Source organism: Mustelus asterias, chromosome 13, assembly GCF_964213995.1.
Source record: "Mustelus asterias chromosome 13, sMusAst1.hap1.1, whole genome shotgun sequence".
Taxonomy (NCBI): domain Eukaryota; kingdom Metazoa; phylum Chordata; class Chondrichthyes; order Carcharhiniformes; family Triakidae; genus Mustelus; species Mustelus asterias.
This window is the reverse complement of record NC_135813.1, coordinates 65,625,031-65,641,907: the sequence shown is the minus strand read 5'-3', so window position 1 is coordinate 65,641,907 and position 16,877 is coordinate 65,625,031. Positions and strand designations below refer to the sequence as shown.

The window sequence follows — 16,877 nt, the reverse complement described above, 5'->3', positions numbered from 1 at the left end:
TTGTTGAACATTTCTCGTTACCAGGTATAAAAATTTTGAAAATAGGGAAGGAGGGCAGTTTGGCTGACAGTCAACCAGTATCTCATTGGGTAATGAGTGTTTTGGTTTCCAGTTAGCATAGGAAGGCAATGCATCACAGGGATGGATGTGTTGGCCAACTAATGCCTGGCATATGGGGTTAAGTCATGTGATAAAACCTCCAGGAATACATTTAATTACAGTTGGCAAACCCAGTTGCAAATGAAAATGCCATTGCATTTCTTGCATGGGACAACAATGAACTCGAGCTCTCCTTGCATAACAGTAACAACTTGGATTTATATAACACCTTTATAATATAGTAAAACATCTCAAAGTCCTTACCAAACAAAATTTGACATGGGGCCATGTAAAAAGAAAATCAGGACAGATGACCCAAAACTTGGTCAAAGGCAGGCTTTAAGTCCTCCATGAGTATCCTAAATTTGTCATTTTGTTATTACCCTAGCCACCACTTTTATTACGCTTCTTGGCCTTTTGGCTAAGATCAAGCATCAGATCAAGCCCAAGCTGGGATGCAATGTTGTATCGTGCCAGCTTGGATCTCGTTTGTCGTGGGGAGCATGAATTGGATTCAATTGGATTTTGAATTTGGATTTTGGAGCAAGCAAGGAATGCATTTGGGTTTGCCCGGTCCACTCTGAACATTGACTTTGTAAACATAGAAACATAGAAAATAGAAGCAGGAGTAGGCCATTCGGCTCTTTGAACCTGTTCTGCCATTCATTTGACCATGGTTGATCATCAAATTCAATATCCTGATCCCGCCTTCCCCTCATATCCCTTGATCCCTATAGCCCCAAGAGCTATATCTAATTTTTATTTAATTTCAAAAAAATGAGGAGCACCCTGTTTAAAAGTTGGTGGGTGGGGCGGGGGGGGAGGGAGGTGCAGTTGAGATGTTCACTTCTAGGCCTTTTGGCTAAGATCAAGCGTCAGATCAAGCCCAAGGTGGGGTGCAATGCCTTATCATGTCAGCTTGGATCTTGTTTGTCTGTGTTGTGGGGATCAAGAATTGGATTAAATTGGATTTTGAATTTGGTTTTGGGAGCAAGCAAAGAACGGATTTGGGTTTTCCTGGTCCACTCTGAGCATTGACGATGTAAATGGAGAAATAAAGTCCAGAGATCGGGTGTATCAATGCCTTTTCTTGTCAGCTTGGGTCCAGTTATGTGCCCTTTTGTAGGGAGCATTGAATTGGATTCAACTTGGGTCCAGTTATGTTCCTTTTTGTAGGGACCATGAATGAGAGTCATAGAGGTTTCCAGCATGGAAACAGGCCCTTCGGCCCAACTTGTCCATGCCGCCCTTTTTTTTAAAAACCTCTAAACTAATCCCAATTGCCCGCATTTGGCCCAATCCCAGTTGGATTCAATTTAGGTCCAGTTATGACCCCTTTTGTAGGGACCATGAATTGGATTCAACTTCGGTCCAGTTATGTCCCGTTTTGTAGGGACCATGAATTGGATTCAACTTGGGTCCAGTAATATCCCTATTTGTAGGGACCATGGATTGGATTCAATTTGAATTGGGGAGGGGGGGGGGGTTGGAGCAAGCAAGGGAGATGCTTTAAGTGATTGCCCCTCCAGTGCATTGGCTCTGTGTAACTCCTGAGAAAGGAACAAACATTTCAATCAATGAAAAACCCCAGAAGATGCAGATGTCAGAGTCAAAGAGGACACCGAGAGCACAACAATTGTGTGCCCCAACTCTCAATGAGTGCGCTTGCGTGGGGCGTAGTTGAAAGGAAACGGGGAAAAGGCGGCGACTGGATCGAAAGGGAGTGATTTGTTTTTAAATATTCCCCGTCCCAACAATGATATCAGATCCATTTGGAGCCTGAGGAGGAGTGGCGGTGGGTGGGTGCTTTATGGACAGGACACACAAGCCAGAGCTCAGTCAGAGAGAGAGAGAGGGGAGGAAGACACGGCCATGACTGAGTGAAAAGAAAAGGGAGAAAAAAAGACCTTCCTCACTGCCGGGTGTGCAAGAGGAAAAGAGAAACAGCAATCACTCTCAGCATTTGTCTTTATTTTAATTTGGGGTGTGGAAATAAAAAAAGAATCCACCCCCCACCTTTTGAAGAAGGAGAGAAGCAGCCAGGAGGCCAAGGATAGCGAGAGGCGCCATTCGCAGGAGAGGACAATCTTTTACCCTCTGTGTTTTATTGAGAATAATTCTGTTGGAGGCTTTGTGCGGGCGAGGAGAGGATTTTCTTTAGCCCCCCGGTGCACAATGAAGGCGCCTGTCCGCCATGTTATACTGATGGCCAGGGACTGACTGGATCTTTCTGGGGGTTTTATTCAGATTTATATCTATATTCGCTTCATTTTTTTTATCTCGTTTTCTTTGATCGAAGATTTTATTTTTTTTAAAAAACAAACAAGACGAATCTATCCCGGTCGTGTTTGATTTTTGTGTTATTTTTTTCCCCTCCTCCGAGAGGGAGGGAGGAGAGGAGCCGGAGTTTGCAGCCGCCGCTTTTGTCTGTGTGTGTGTGGTGTGGTGTGTAGCCGGAGCTACCATGGCCGAGCAAGCCTATTCCTGGTGAGTAAAATCCTGCCTTACAATCCACTTCATTTGTAGCTCGCACTCTCTCTCTATTTATTTAACTGCTCCGGGCGGTTGCCAATCTTTTGGCCGTTCCCTCCCCCCGCGCTGCGCTTGTTTTGGTTCTAGGCCGCAGATGCAGCCTCGGCCTCGCAGTTTGACGGGAGCCGGCTGAAGGAGGGAGGGGATGCATTTATTGATGCAGAGCCGGTGGCTGGAGGGCGCTATGGTACAGCCTGTATCTCCCCCCCCCCCCCCGCCCCCGCCCCCATTAATACAGAACAGAGACTCTGAACGCATTGGATCACCCTCATTCCAAATGAACACTTGAATGTATATTAAACATCTAGTTTAAGTTTATTTTAGTATCACAAGTAGGCTTACATTAACACTGCAATGAGGTTACTTGAAAATCTGTACGTGTGTGTGTGTGTATATACACATATAGAGAGGGAGAGAGATGTAAGATTTTTGTGTATGTATATGCATTGACGGAGAGATGTGTAAGACGTTTGTGTATGTGCATACATATATAGAGAGAGCGACACAGAGGGAGAGATATGTAAGGCTTTGTGTGTAAGTGTGTATAGACTTCTGTGTCTGCGTGTTTGTATAAATATATATCTCAGATCCTAGGCTCAGCTTAGTAACATTTTGGTCCTTTGGCCGAATCAATTACAGGTTGATATGTTTTTATTTTTCAAATCAAATTTGAGACAGCCTTTTTCTCTGGTGACAGTGGGTGTATGTCAACTTGCAATTTAGATGCCAACATATGCAGTGCCAGTCGTATCTGTGAAAACAATTACTCAGGATATTCGTTATAATTTTAGATGGAATATTTGTGTGTATTTATTTACACATGATATATGCCTATTGCAAGGTTGTACAATTTTTTAAAAGGAATACACGGCTGCAACAGTGGTTTTCAGATTGGTACGTTCAGTGCCTAGTCATTGCACTTTTAATCTGCACAATGCCCATAATGGGTTTAAGGTGTTTGCTTTGTGGGATTGGAGTTTCTTTTTTTTTAAGTGGGGGGGAGAGAGAGAGACATAGCATTCTGTATATCTTCTGTTGTAAGTAGACTTTAGTTATGTTTAATATTGACAGTGCAGAGCTGATATTTTATTAACTGGCAGGATTAATAGTAGCATTGTTTACTGGGAGGAGAGGCAAGGGAAGTTGTACAAGCATAAGAATAAAATAGCTTTTTGGGTAATTCTCTTAGTAAGGACAAATTATTTTTTTTTATTGTTTGATACCGGCCCAAGGATGTAGATTGAGACAAAATCGAACTAACCAGAGCACATGCATTTTGAGGCAATGTTACAGTAACATGCACAGTGATCAGTTTGTGTACTCGTGCTCAAGTTAGATTACCTATTTGGGATATTGTGTAGCATGATCTTTTGCACTCCACTGAGATTGAATGTGCTGATACGCCTGTTGGTGTCAAGATATCACAGGGAAGTGTCTGTGCAGATTTGATGGGGCTGAATGGCCTCCTTCTGCACTGTAGCGATTCTATAATCTCCTTTTTGAGGGTAGTAAAATTATAAATTCTTCTTGCACAAGTTTTACGTCTTTGCTACAATTGACGCACAACTGACGAGAAGCATTTAATAATTTGAACTGCTGTCAAACTTTTAATCTCAAATTACAGGAAGGAGTCCACATTATTGACAGTTGCACTTATATTCTCCCAACACTGTCCCAACTTGGTGCAGTATGACTGAGGAAATCAGAATATACAGAAAAGGAATTTATACTTGATTTTCATATGGCAGCTTTGAGTAGTAAGATGTGCCTGTCTGTTGGCTACAGAAAAAATCACTCTTGAAGATTATGCCACATTGCTATTGCTGCCAGTATCTTATCCTTGGGTTGCATAGCTCAAAATCCATGCTAGGAAGCCCAAGTTTGGAAGGACAGCAGCTATAATTGGGTCCACAATTCAAGTAGATTGATGGAATTTTCTATTGCTGTCATAATGGACCAGACAGGTAATTTCCTACTATCCACAAGCATTCTCAGTTGCTGATAAAGAGTCAGATTGTTGAGCAGGTGAGACGCTAGGCGAGGGAGAGTCACTACCTGAGCTGCCGCATTGACTTGTGACACCCAAACTGAGAACAGCTTAGTCAAAGAGAATTTTACAAAAGGGGCTGAGCAAGGTAAGCATGAGTTCTCTGCTTTTGTTGGATCACTCCAATTAGTCATGTTCTCAGTGGTCTGTTGGTAAACCTGCAAGTATTAGCCTTTGAGAACAATGTGATTGGGTTTGCTTTGGTATATTTTGGTAAGATTGTTTCGTATTGTACAAGGATGCTGCTGAATTCATTTCTAATTCACCAGCCAAAAGAATTGACATTGTTTGAAGATTTGTGTCATTACCTGTTAATAGTACAGTTTTTAAAAAAAAGAAATATCTATGTGTATGTTTATTTTTTGAAAAGTGTGCTTTTATGAAGTGTTGCCAGCAGGACGTGATACTACATCACAACTATGACTACATTTATAAAGTAATTGTCTGTAAAGCTCTTTGAGAGGTCTCGTAGTAGTGAAAGATGCACCATAAACCATAGAATGGTTACAGCACAGCAAGAGGCCATTTGGCCCATTGTCTGTGCCGTAAATGGTATGATTTCTTTACCAGTAAACCTTCTTTACCAGTAAATCTTTACCTTGATTACTGCCTTGTGTTTGATGCATAGCAATGACCTGATTTGTTGCAGCATGGGCTTCTATTGCCAAACCCAAAGTTCTTTAATCCATGAAGGTTGATGAGTAGTTCAGTTTTGCTACCAAGGCGGCATGCTACATTCAAGGTAAAATGTTTGCTTAATCTGTCAGACATAATTATGTTCCATTGCAAAAAACAACATCCCATTCACAATGATGTCTCTGATGGGCGAATCAGAGAGGAAAAAAAGGTACTGAACAGATTATTTAGATCTTTACTGCTCACTAGACTAAATATAGTCATTCACAGCTAAATTTCATTGAGATGATGACAGCATTTTAGAGATCAAATTTAATTCTTCAATATATTAAATGGATTCTAGTATATCCACTTGACTTTGAATGTTGTTAAAAATAGAATTCTAATTGAATTCTTGGCAAGCTTGTGTTTTCTTTATGATTTGGTTCTGCTGTTTATATGCTTTAGGAGGTGTCAAAATTTCAGTCGCAGGTGTACATCATTAAGATTTTTGGGTTCTGGATTGAGGGCCCTATTCTTTATCTTGCTATTTAATTGTATTGTGATTTTTGAAGGAGCAAGCAGTTGGGTGGGTCAGCTATGTTCAGTTGTAATTGGGTGAAACAAAAATAATGAAGCATTGGATAAACTTAGTGGATTCCAATTGTATTCAGAAGAATGTGAAAAGAATGTTCAGAAAGGCAAACAGATAAAAGCGTAGTTATAGAAGCAAAACAATGTAACAGCAGGAAATCCTTTTTGGTATTTTGGCAGTCAACTAAGCAGAGTTAATGACTTTGATATTAATGTGGCAGAAGTTATAACCTGGCTCAAAAGTTTTAACGTATATGTCCCTGAGAATAAATTCTACCTATTGCAAATTATTGAGAGAAACTAAAGAGGAGTTAGAGGGTCATTGATCGCTTATGAGGAAGTCACCAGACACTGAGAAGCACTAGTAGTTGGAGGCGGACTATCATAGCACCCATTTTCAAAAAAAATGACAAAACTGAAATAGGCAACTAACAGTCAGTCTTCTATAAAATTGTAACTGATTATCATGAGTAAACTTGAGAGATTGAGCTTAATCAACATGAACCTAACTGACACATTGCGTTCTTAATCCACTGGCAATGTAATTTTTTTTATTCATTCATGGGATCTGGGCATCACTGCCTTGATGCCCATTTATGCCCATCCCTAATTGGCCTTGAGGAAGTCATGGTAAGCCGCCATCTTGAACCACTGCAATCCATGTGGTGTAGGTACAGCACTCCTGTTAGGGAAGGGTGTTCCAAGGTGGTAAATCCTGTTTGACAAAGTTTCACACACAAGTCAAATTCACATTTTGGTGATTCAACATAAATCTTGAAAAGGGTTAAGATATTGGCAAAGGATAGAAAAAAACAAAAACTATGAGTCTTGAGTAGGCTAATTTGCATGAATGACTTGCATTCAGAGACTTGTTGCAGATATTACCAGGCGAGGCAGAAAAGTAGATTGAGGTGGCAGCAAAATGGGTTGAACAAAATATGTAAGCGATTTAAATTTCAAACAGACCGCAGTAAAGTACTGCATACAAAGAAAGTGGGTGTCACATAATCCATGGGTGTTGTTGAAATGGCTAAGGATGAAGTTAAGAGACTAAGAAATTTTAACAGACTTGTTGGTCAACATGTTCAGCCAATTCAACAACAAAGCCAAAAGAATGCTGAACTGTCCGGAGAGGACAAGAGAATTGCATGTCGGATGATAAATGCTCAGATTATTCAGATCGCACTTCAACTATTGTGTTAATTGTTTGGCCATTTGAGGCAGGAGACATTCAATCATTGGTAGTACAGAAAAGAGTTATGAAGCTGGTTCTAAGTTATTTGGAAGGATTGGAGAAATTATTATAGGTATTCACATTTAGGAGTAACTTTAGATGGCTGAGCTCAGAGAGGTTGACTGAACTCCCTGATCCATAATTATTTTGTGACCTTACAATTTACATTGTCTGTATTTCTGGACTTGAATGACCCCACTTACACAAATTTAAATAGCCCAATAATATTTTAGGTTATGAATGTTTTGTTTGTGGTATCCAGTGAAACAAGACTTTGCTAAATTGCCCCTTAGTGTCCAAAGATGTGCAAGTTAGGTGGATTGGCTACGGGTAATGCACAGGGCTACGGGGGTAAGGCGGGGTAACAAATGCTCTTTCAGAGAGTTGGTGCAGACTCAGTGGGCCGAATGGCCGCCTCCTGCACTGTGCGGGTTCTATGGTTCTTCACCTAATTCTACATTTTCTCCCTCCATTCTACTACTACCATCTGCAAGGTAAGCTGTGTGGTTGAAGATCACATCAGTGTTCTAAAACTACCTGTCATGGGATGGGAGTGTTGCTCTGGATGATTTTGTTTTCTCTTGCTTATACCTTATAGCTGAAATGAGGAACTTAATGCATCAGAGGAGCAAACCTATAATTTTTCACAATATGGTGGTGATATTTGGGGCTTTAATTTGGATAGATGAGTTTGGTTGTGTTACTGGACGAACAATCCAGAATTAATATAAAATCATAGAATGGTTGTGGCACAGGAGGAAGCTATTCACCCTGTCGCGTCCATGCTGGCTTTATGCAAAAGAAAAGCAGTTAATCTCACTTCCCTGTCCTTTCCCCATCGCATTTTCCATTTGTGTTTCCTCTTTGTGTGCTCATTCGATTCCCTTCTGTAAACCATGATTGAATCTGTCTCCACCATGCTCCTGGACAGAGCATTCTGGATCCTAATCACTTGTATGTTTTGAAAAAAATGTTTTTTGCCCATAGCACCATTGGTTCTTTGCTATTCACTTCAAATCAGTGGCTTGTGCTTCTTGGCCATTCCATCGATGGGGACGGTTTTTCCCTATTTATTCTGTCTGGACTCCTCATGATTTTGAATGCTTCTGTCAAATTTTCTCTTGAGCTTCTGAAGGACAATACCCTTAGTTTCCAGCCACAGAACCTTATCTCTTATCCCTAGAGCCATTTTTACATATCTTCTCTGTACTCTCAAGTCTTCACGTTCTTCCTAAAGTGTAGAATTGGACACAATACTCTGTTTGAGGCTAACCCAGTTTTATAAAGCATCATCACAATCTCCTTTGTAGTCTGTGTGTCTCTATATAAAGCTCTGGATTTTTAATGCCATTTTAAGTAGTTTTTCAACTTGCCCTGCTACCGTCTGCAATTTTTGAACATGTGCCCCAGGTTTCTCTCTTCCTGCACCCCCTTTAGAATTGTACCTTTTACTTTACATTGCTTTCTCTCTCCTGTTTTTTTTTAACCTTTCCCTGTCTCCCTCGTTTTGCACCCTTTTTGAATTTTCACGTTTTGTGCAGGCGCATGGCACCTTTGTCTTCAGCTCCAAGTCATGCACATGACCCTGACCAACATAAAAAAATCTAACCGTGCATATGTGGCTTTTTCCCAGTCAGCACATGCACAGGAGGCCCAAGGCTCTTCGGGTCTTGGAGATGCCAGCCACAGAGCTGAAGATAAAGGTTTTAGTTGAATTACATGAATTTTGAATCTTTTTTCACAGTACACTTAGGGGAAGGGGGGGGGTCTTCATGCATACTCCGTGGCACACTGGTTGGGAGCCACTGGTCTGGGTCATTACTATATGTCAAAAGTAGCAGTGGTCCTTGTACTCATCCCCGGGGAACCGCACTATATACCTTTCTCCTGTCTGTAAAACAACTATTCACTACTACTCTGTTTCTTCCAGGTTCCGCACACACAAGGACGGCCTCAACCGGGATATTGGGTTTATGTCACACTATTTCACATAAATATTTCTGCTTTTTTCCTCCTGAGTCTTTATCATGCGATCCTAGAATCAGAATTTATGTCACACTATTTGTAACTCCCACAGTTGCGTGGACCTGCAGAGTTTCACTGGCTGTCTTGTCTGGAGACAATACACATCTTTTTAGCCTGTCTTGATGCTCTCTCCACTCCCATTGTTTTGTTTCTTAAAGACTGGATTAGTTGTAAGTATTCGCATTCCAACCATTATTCATGTAAATTGAGTCTGTGTCTTATAAGTTCTGTTTGTGAACAGAATTCCCACTCACCTGAAGAAGGGGCTCAGAGCCTCGAAAGCTTGTGTGGCTTTTGCTACCAAATAAACCTGTTGGACTTTAACCTGGTGTTGTTAAACTTCTTACTGTGTTCTTCCAACTCTGTCAACCTTCTATCCATGCTGTCACTGTCCTTTTATTCCATGGATTCAACTTTGCTGGCAAACATATTGTGATACTTTATCAAATGTCTTTTGAAAGTTCATGTACACGACATCAACTGCGTTACCCTCATCAGTCCCCTCTACTACTTAGTCAAAAAACCCAATCAAGTTAGTTAAATGCAGTTTGCCTTGTTCATGCTGGTTTCCTTAATCCACTCTTGTCCAAGTAGCTGTTAGTTGTGACCCAGATAATAATTAATAAAAAGTCTTTCCGCCACCGAGGTTAAATAGTATGACTTGTTGTTGCTGGGTTTGTCCTGGCATCCTTTTTTGAACAAAGGTGCAACATTTGCAATTCTTCAGTCCTGCATCGATAGAAGATTTGAAGATTATAGCCAGTACCTTCATAATTTCCACCCTTATTTTCCTCAGCATCTCATCCTAATAACCCCTAACCCCCTCTTACTATTTATATGCTTCTAGAAGACTTTTGGATTCCCTTTTATATTATATCCCAGTTTATTTTCTTTCTTTCTCTTGGCCTCTCTTATTTCCTTTTTCACTACTACTATGAACTTTCTAAATTCTGTCTGGTTCTCACTTCTATTACCAACCTGACATCAGTCATTTGTAACTTTTTCTGCTTCATCTTGTGCTTTATCTCTCAGCGCAATCAGGATTCCCTGGATGATTTTTTTTTCCTGGAAATCTACTTTGACCATACCCGAATAGCTCCACTTTCAAGACAGTCCATTGTTCTGTTACAATTTTGCCTGCTAATCTTTGGTTCCAGTTTACCTGGGATAGATCCATTCCCATCCCACTGAAAATGGCTCTCCTTCAATTATATATTTTTACTCTAGAAACTTAACTGGACCAGCCATATAAATACTGTGGCTATAAGTGCAAGCTAGAGGTTGGGAATTCTGTAGTGAGTAACTCGCTTCCTATATCCCCAAAACCTGTCCTTCAGGTACAAGGCACAAGTCAGGAGTGTGACGGATTACTGTCCACTTGCCTGGATGAGTGCAGATTCAACAATACTTGAGAAGCTTGGCACCATCCAGGATAAAGCAACCCATCCACCATCTTGAACATGTGGTCCCTCCACCACTGATGTACAGTGTTGGCAGCATACACCACCTACAAGATGCATTGTAGTTCTAGAGGTGCTGTTGCCTTCTCGAGGGCATTCGGGGATGGTAATTTACTTTGTCAGAGAATCAGTGCAGACTTGATGGGCCAAATAGCTTCTTCTGCACTGTAGGGATTCTATGATTCTGTAATTTTAAAAAATTGCTCATTGTTCTTTTCCATAGTTAAATCCTACCACAGAAACGCAGAAATTTAAGTTCAGTGAATTAAATAAAAGGTTGGAATAAAATGACAGTTTTATGGTCACCTAAAAAAGTCGTCATGAAAACAATCAGATTGTTAAAATAGCACCTGGACCTTTACGTGAAGTGTAAGAGTCAGATTAACTCTCTGAAACTGCCTAGCTAGCCACTGAGTTGCATCCACGCAGGCAGTTCAGCACCGTCTTCTCAAGGGCAACTAAGGTTAAACAAATTCTGGCCTTACCCATGACGCCACATCCTGTGAATAAATTTTAAAGAAAGTTCTGCCAGGGTATTATCATTTTTTAAATTCATTCAAGTTCAGTTAAGATTTCCTTCACTAAAGGATATTAGAGAACCAGATGGATTTTTACAGCAATCCTGTAGCAAAATGGACATCACTGAATCTCGCTTTTTATCCCAGATTTTGTTGAATTAAAATAATTAATTTAACTTAATTTCCTCAATAGTGTGACAGGATTTGAACTTGTGTCCCTAGGTTGCTAATCCAAGCTACTGGATCACTCATCCTGCAACATAACTGTGCCACCATACTCTTAGTATTCGTAGTACTGGACTGTCTATCCAGAGTTTGCATTCTAATCCTACCATGATTAGTTGTGAAATTTCATTGAATATATTTGGTAATCTGTCTCCCAGATTATCTGTCCCAGCAATGTCCTCTGGAAAGGGTCTGGAATATTGCTGACCTGTGGAGTGTCATAGCAAACCATTTGGTTATAAAGACAACTTTTTTCAAGGTAACTAGGGACGAGAAATAAATGGGACAGAACTAGTTTTGGTCACAACTTGAGAACAATCTTTCAAAATCTACTGCCATGTAGGTATTGTGTTCTCTTAAATTCGTTTCTGAATTTTCATTTTGTTTTCTCCCCATATACTAGTTTTTGAATTTTATCTGGTATTAATTTCTCTTAACTGCTGTTGTCAAGAAAATATGAATATGTTTAAAATAGTTTTAGTTCCATGTCGCTGCCATTTTCTTTTCAAGTATCTTCTTCCTGGTTCATAATGTTTTTGGGGAGCAGAAACATTCTTCAGTCAATTTGTCAATTTCTCTTAACACAGTTGCTTTCCTTCCTTGTTGTACAACATGTTATTTTTCTAATGCAAAAACAGTCAGACCTACTGGAAAATCTCAGTAGATCTGACAGCATCTATGGCAAGAGAACAGAGTTAATGTTTCAAATCTGGATGACTCTTCGTCGGAGTTAAAGAAAATTGGAACTACAATCGGGATTTATACTGCTGGAGGGGTGGAAGCATGGGGGGTATGGAGCAGTAGGGGCTGAATAGAGGGCCAGTGACAGATGGAAGCGAGAGAGAGATTGATATGTAATTCCTTTTTGGGGAGCTGCCCCTTTTACTTTGTCCTGATTTAATCTGAGTTTGTTTACTTGGTTTGGTTTGACCTAAAAAGAGGACAAGAAGATGAAGGGGATGTCATAGCGAAGCAGGGTCCTGATAGTGGCACATTAAGAGATCAGAATGTGTTAATGGCAGAACAACGGTAAGCAGTGTTTTTTTTTCCCCTAATATTGTGCACACATTTCCAATCTACCTTTTCCAGTAATCTGTACGCTTTCATGCCATTTAACATTCATGAATGTGGCTTGTGATTTGAGGATTGGAGTGTTACCATCATTGTCTAACTTTGAAAAAAACTCAAACTCGTTCCCCTCTATTCAAGTCTACTGTTCATAATCCCTAACATAATTTTGGATAAACTGCATAACTAGGACAAGTACTTTAGTATCATTCATATAATAGATTTCAAATCCTCCTCAACTTATGATGCAAAATAGCAGAATTCTGTCAACGTTATGTTCAATAAATCACTATCGTCATGTGCAGTGCTATGTTCCCATTTATGCAAAGAAGACCCTTCATTTTGTATTTTTCTTGCTTTAAAGGAATAAATTGCCTTTTTTGCAAAAACGGTGTACATGGGTCTATTGATGATAGAACATTTTGATAACTTAACATAATTAACTGATTAGTACACTTCTACATATGTGGTCAAGGTCACTAAGTGCAGTGATGTCCACTCTGCTGTGGTTAAGTATACCGTGTGTCTGATTTCCAGGCATTACCTATAGTCAACTGAGTTTCACTGATTTGACCTTTTCCCCGACCCTATTTTACCACAAATAAAACATGGGAAGAATGAACAAATCCCTTCAGCAACCATCCATTCATGGTAATTAAATAGAGATAGCGAGAAATGTAATAACTGGAATAACTGAAGAATGAGGGGGACCTTATAGCAACATTTTTAAAAATACTTTTCGATTTTAATCAAGTCCAATTCAGAGTCTCAACAAGTTGAGACATTTCCGATCCAGGCTGGCAAGACAGGGCAAGCGACCAAATTACCCTGTCCTGGGTCTGATCTACATGAGCCAAGCTGATTGGAGGAGGGGGAGGTTTCCTCCTCCAAGGCTCGATCTCATCTGCATCCTAGCCAAAAGGCCAAGATGCCGCTTTTAAAAATTGCTTCATATGAAACATATGAAGCCTCAATGTAACCCAATGACTTCAACCAAGTGCAGCATCCGATCCATACTACACTTGATCTTAGCCAAAAGGCGATCTTATAGCAACATATTTTTTTTATTTTATTTTTTTATTTTATTTTTATACTTTTCCAATTAAATCAAATCCAATTCAGAGTCTCAACAAGTTGAGACATTTCCGATCCAGGCTGACAAGACAGGGCAGGCGACCAAACCACCCTGTCCTGGGCCCGATCTACATGAGCCAAGCTGATTGGAGGAGCAAAGCAACACCTCCTCCAAAACTTGAGCTCATTTGCATCTTAGCCAAAAGGCCGGGATGTCACTTTTAAAAATTGCTTCATATGAAACATATGAAGCTTCAATGTAACCCAATGACCTCAACCAAGTGCAGCATCCAATCCTACTACACTTGATCTTAGCCAAAAGGCCGAGAAGCCTTATAGCAACACATAAAATTATGAAGGGAATAGATGAGATAGAAGCAGGGAGGTTGTTTCCACTGGCGGGTGAAACTAGAGCTAGGGGGCATAGCCTCAAAGTAAGGGGAAGCAGATTTAGGACTGAGTTGAGGAGGAATTTCTTCACCCAAAGGGTTGTGAATCTGTGGAATTCCCTGCTCAGTGAAGCAGTTGAGGCTACCTCATTGAATGTTTTTCAGGCAGAGATAGATTTTTGAACAGTAAAGGAATTAAAGGTTATGGTGATCAAGTGGGTAAGTGGAGCTGAGTCCACGAAAAGATCAGCCACGATCTTATTGAATGGCAGAGCAGGCTGGGGGCCAGTTGGCCTACTCCTGCTCCACTCCTGCTCCTAGTTCTTATGTTCTAAACTTCAGTTTTGAAGGGGGTGACGTCTCTCATTTATTGTTATTGAATACCTTGCCACTGAAGTGAAGCTGTGCTAATAATTGAGCACCTCATTGAAGTTTAACGGTAATAAAATTTTAGAATGTTCCATGCATCAATTTTAATTTGAGTTAAATTTTTAAAAGTCTAACTTGGATAATTTGACTAGGTGCGGCATTGGTGCAGTGTGGTGCTCAATTATCCACTCTGCTGATTTTGGGTTTATTCCCATGTTCGAAGCGGACCTTGACCCCACTCAATCTGGCTTGACCTCAACTGCCTGACCCAAAATCTGGCACAACCTCAGTCCTGAGGTTTCTGGTTTTGAGAAACTATTATATGGAACACCAAATGTAAATTAATAATCTGCCAATGTTTTACAAATGGAAAATCTTTTTCTGTCTCCACAGTTTTGTTGCTCTCCAATCTACATAGTGGCCATTTTATCAGATGATTTTGTATGAAATAATATTGAGTTAGGTCATGGGAACCTCCCTAAATGCCTGGTTTTAAAAAAACACAATCTTGTTCCTTTTAATGGAAACTCTTTAACATGGGAACATAAGAACTCGCCTCTATCTGTAGGGTAGAAAAATCTGTGCTCATTTTGCAATGTTTTTCACTGTTACGTCAATGTTTGGGTAGACTGGGACTCCTATATCTCCCAATGAATTGTGTTGTTGAAATTATTAAGGTTCTCTAAATTTAATCTGGTACATTTTTGCAGATTTTACTGTGGGTCTACATATAGGAATTTTTATGGCGCAGGGGTGGAGATCAATCCAAACTGTTGCCACTTACTGAAATTTATTTTGCTTTTCATGTAATTATTGTATTTAAAATATTTTTTCTCAAAAAAACTTTTCACTTGGAGTTGTTCTCCTTGAAAATAGATCATGTATTTAATTTTAAAGCATGAACTAACTAGTGTGCAAGTTCAGCAGGCAATAGGGAAGGCAAATGGAGTGTTGGTCTTTATTTCAAAAGGAATGGAGTATAAAAATAGGGAAGACTTGCTAAAACTATACATGCACTAGTTAAGCCACATCTGGAATACTGTGAGCAGTTTTGGTCACCTGATCTATGAAAAGATATACTGGCATTAGAGGCACAGAGAAGATTCACTAGGTTGATCCCAGGTATTGAGGGGATCATCTTATGAGGAGAGGTTGAATCGATTGGGCCTGTACTCCTTGGAGTTTAGAAGAATGAGAGGCGACTTTATTGAGACAAATAGGATTCTCGGGACTTCACAGGGTAGGTGTTGCGAGGTTGTTTTCCCTTGTTGGCGAGTCTAGGACCAGAGGGCATAATCTCAGAGTAAGGGGTCGCCCATTAAGAATCGGGAAGTGAATTTGTGGGATCTTTTACAGCAGAGAACTATAGATGCTAGGTCATCAAGGCTGAGAGAGATTTTTAATCAGTAAGGGAATCGAGAGTTGTGGAGTTGAGGATTATCACTACAGATCAGTCATGATCTCATTCAATGGCGGAGCAGACTCAGTGGGCCAATTGGTCGACTTTTGCTCGGATGATTTATGATCTAAAATGCTAATTTGTCATGTACTTTGCTCAATTCAACTATTGGACAGCAGTGTATAACATGAAAGTGTGGTTATTGAGTGGCATTAAGCAACCAATTTTGAGAATCTGTTTAATGCAGTATGTTGTAGTTTAAAGTCAGAAATAAATTAGATTTTTAATGGTTACATATAATGGCTGGCTTGTGTGCATACAAGATCTATAGTTTTACAAAAGAAAATCCGCCATTGTAAGTAGAATGATTGAACTCTAAAATGAAGGGCTTTGAAGCAATTTTCTTCTTGTATCTGAACACCAGTATCAAATCTCCCCTTAACTTTCTCTGCTTGAAGGCGAATGACCGCAGCATATTCCACGAGCTGCTCTAATTGCTGGTGAGAATTCTGAAGAAAAGGGTTATTTTTAGTTTCTGATATAAATTTGCACTTTGTCAACCAGGCACACAATTCCTAGCAATCTTGCCTCTGAGTCATAGTTGGAGTTCAAATCTCATTACAGACTCTGATGCAGGTCTAGGATCATCTTTCAGCGTAGCCTTTCAATGAGATGTTAAAACATAGTTGGGCATAAAATATCCTGTAATACTAATCATAGAAAAGCAAGAAATTCTCTTGCTGTTCTAACTAATATTTTCCCTCGACCAATGGCAGCAAACTATTATCTTTTAATTCATTGATTAGCCACTTATGGGTTCTTAATGTGCACAAAATTGGCTGCCATGGTTACCAAATTGGCACTTAAAAAAACAGCCTTTCTGTAAATTAAAAAAGCATGGCTTTAATTCTTTCCCACTGCTCTCCTTTCTCTCTCTTGAGCTTACGTTGGTGCCATCTTAATCCTAGGTGCCTATGCCTTCTGCTCGTCTCTTTGCACAGGTAAATCTGTATCCCTGATCCCTATGCAGACCTGTTGACCCAATTTTCTTGGTGCGGAAGTCTGCTACTGAGGTAAGCTGCCATGTTTAGCATTGGGGGTACCAGTCATCTAGTCTTCAAATTCAAGCAAGACACTGTACAAAATCTTAAGTTCAGGTAACTTGTAATGTTAGTACTGACTAGCAACTTGTACTGCAAAACAATTTGAAATGTTTTTTAGTCTTGTAT

The 16,877-nt window shown here is 40.0% G+C and overlaps 1 protein-coding gene across 1 annotated transcript in view; it reads left to right on the top strand.

The window, feature by feature from the left end:
- The first annotated feature begins 1,888 nt into the window (after positions 1–1,888).
- The window catches only part of sppl3 (signal peptide peptidase 3), a 187,613-nt gene continuing 172,624 nt past the window's right edge, over positions 1,889–16,877 (top strand). Inside the window, exon 1 of the mRNA XM_078226960.1 lies at positions 1,889–2,586. Coding sequence (XP_078083086.1) covers positions 2,564–2,586 — 23 coding nt within the window. The 5' untranslated portion in view covers positions 1,889–2,563. The remainder of the gene's footprint in view (positions 2,587–16,877) is intronic.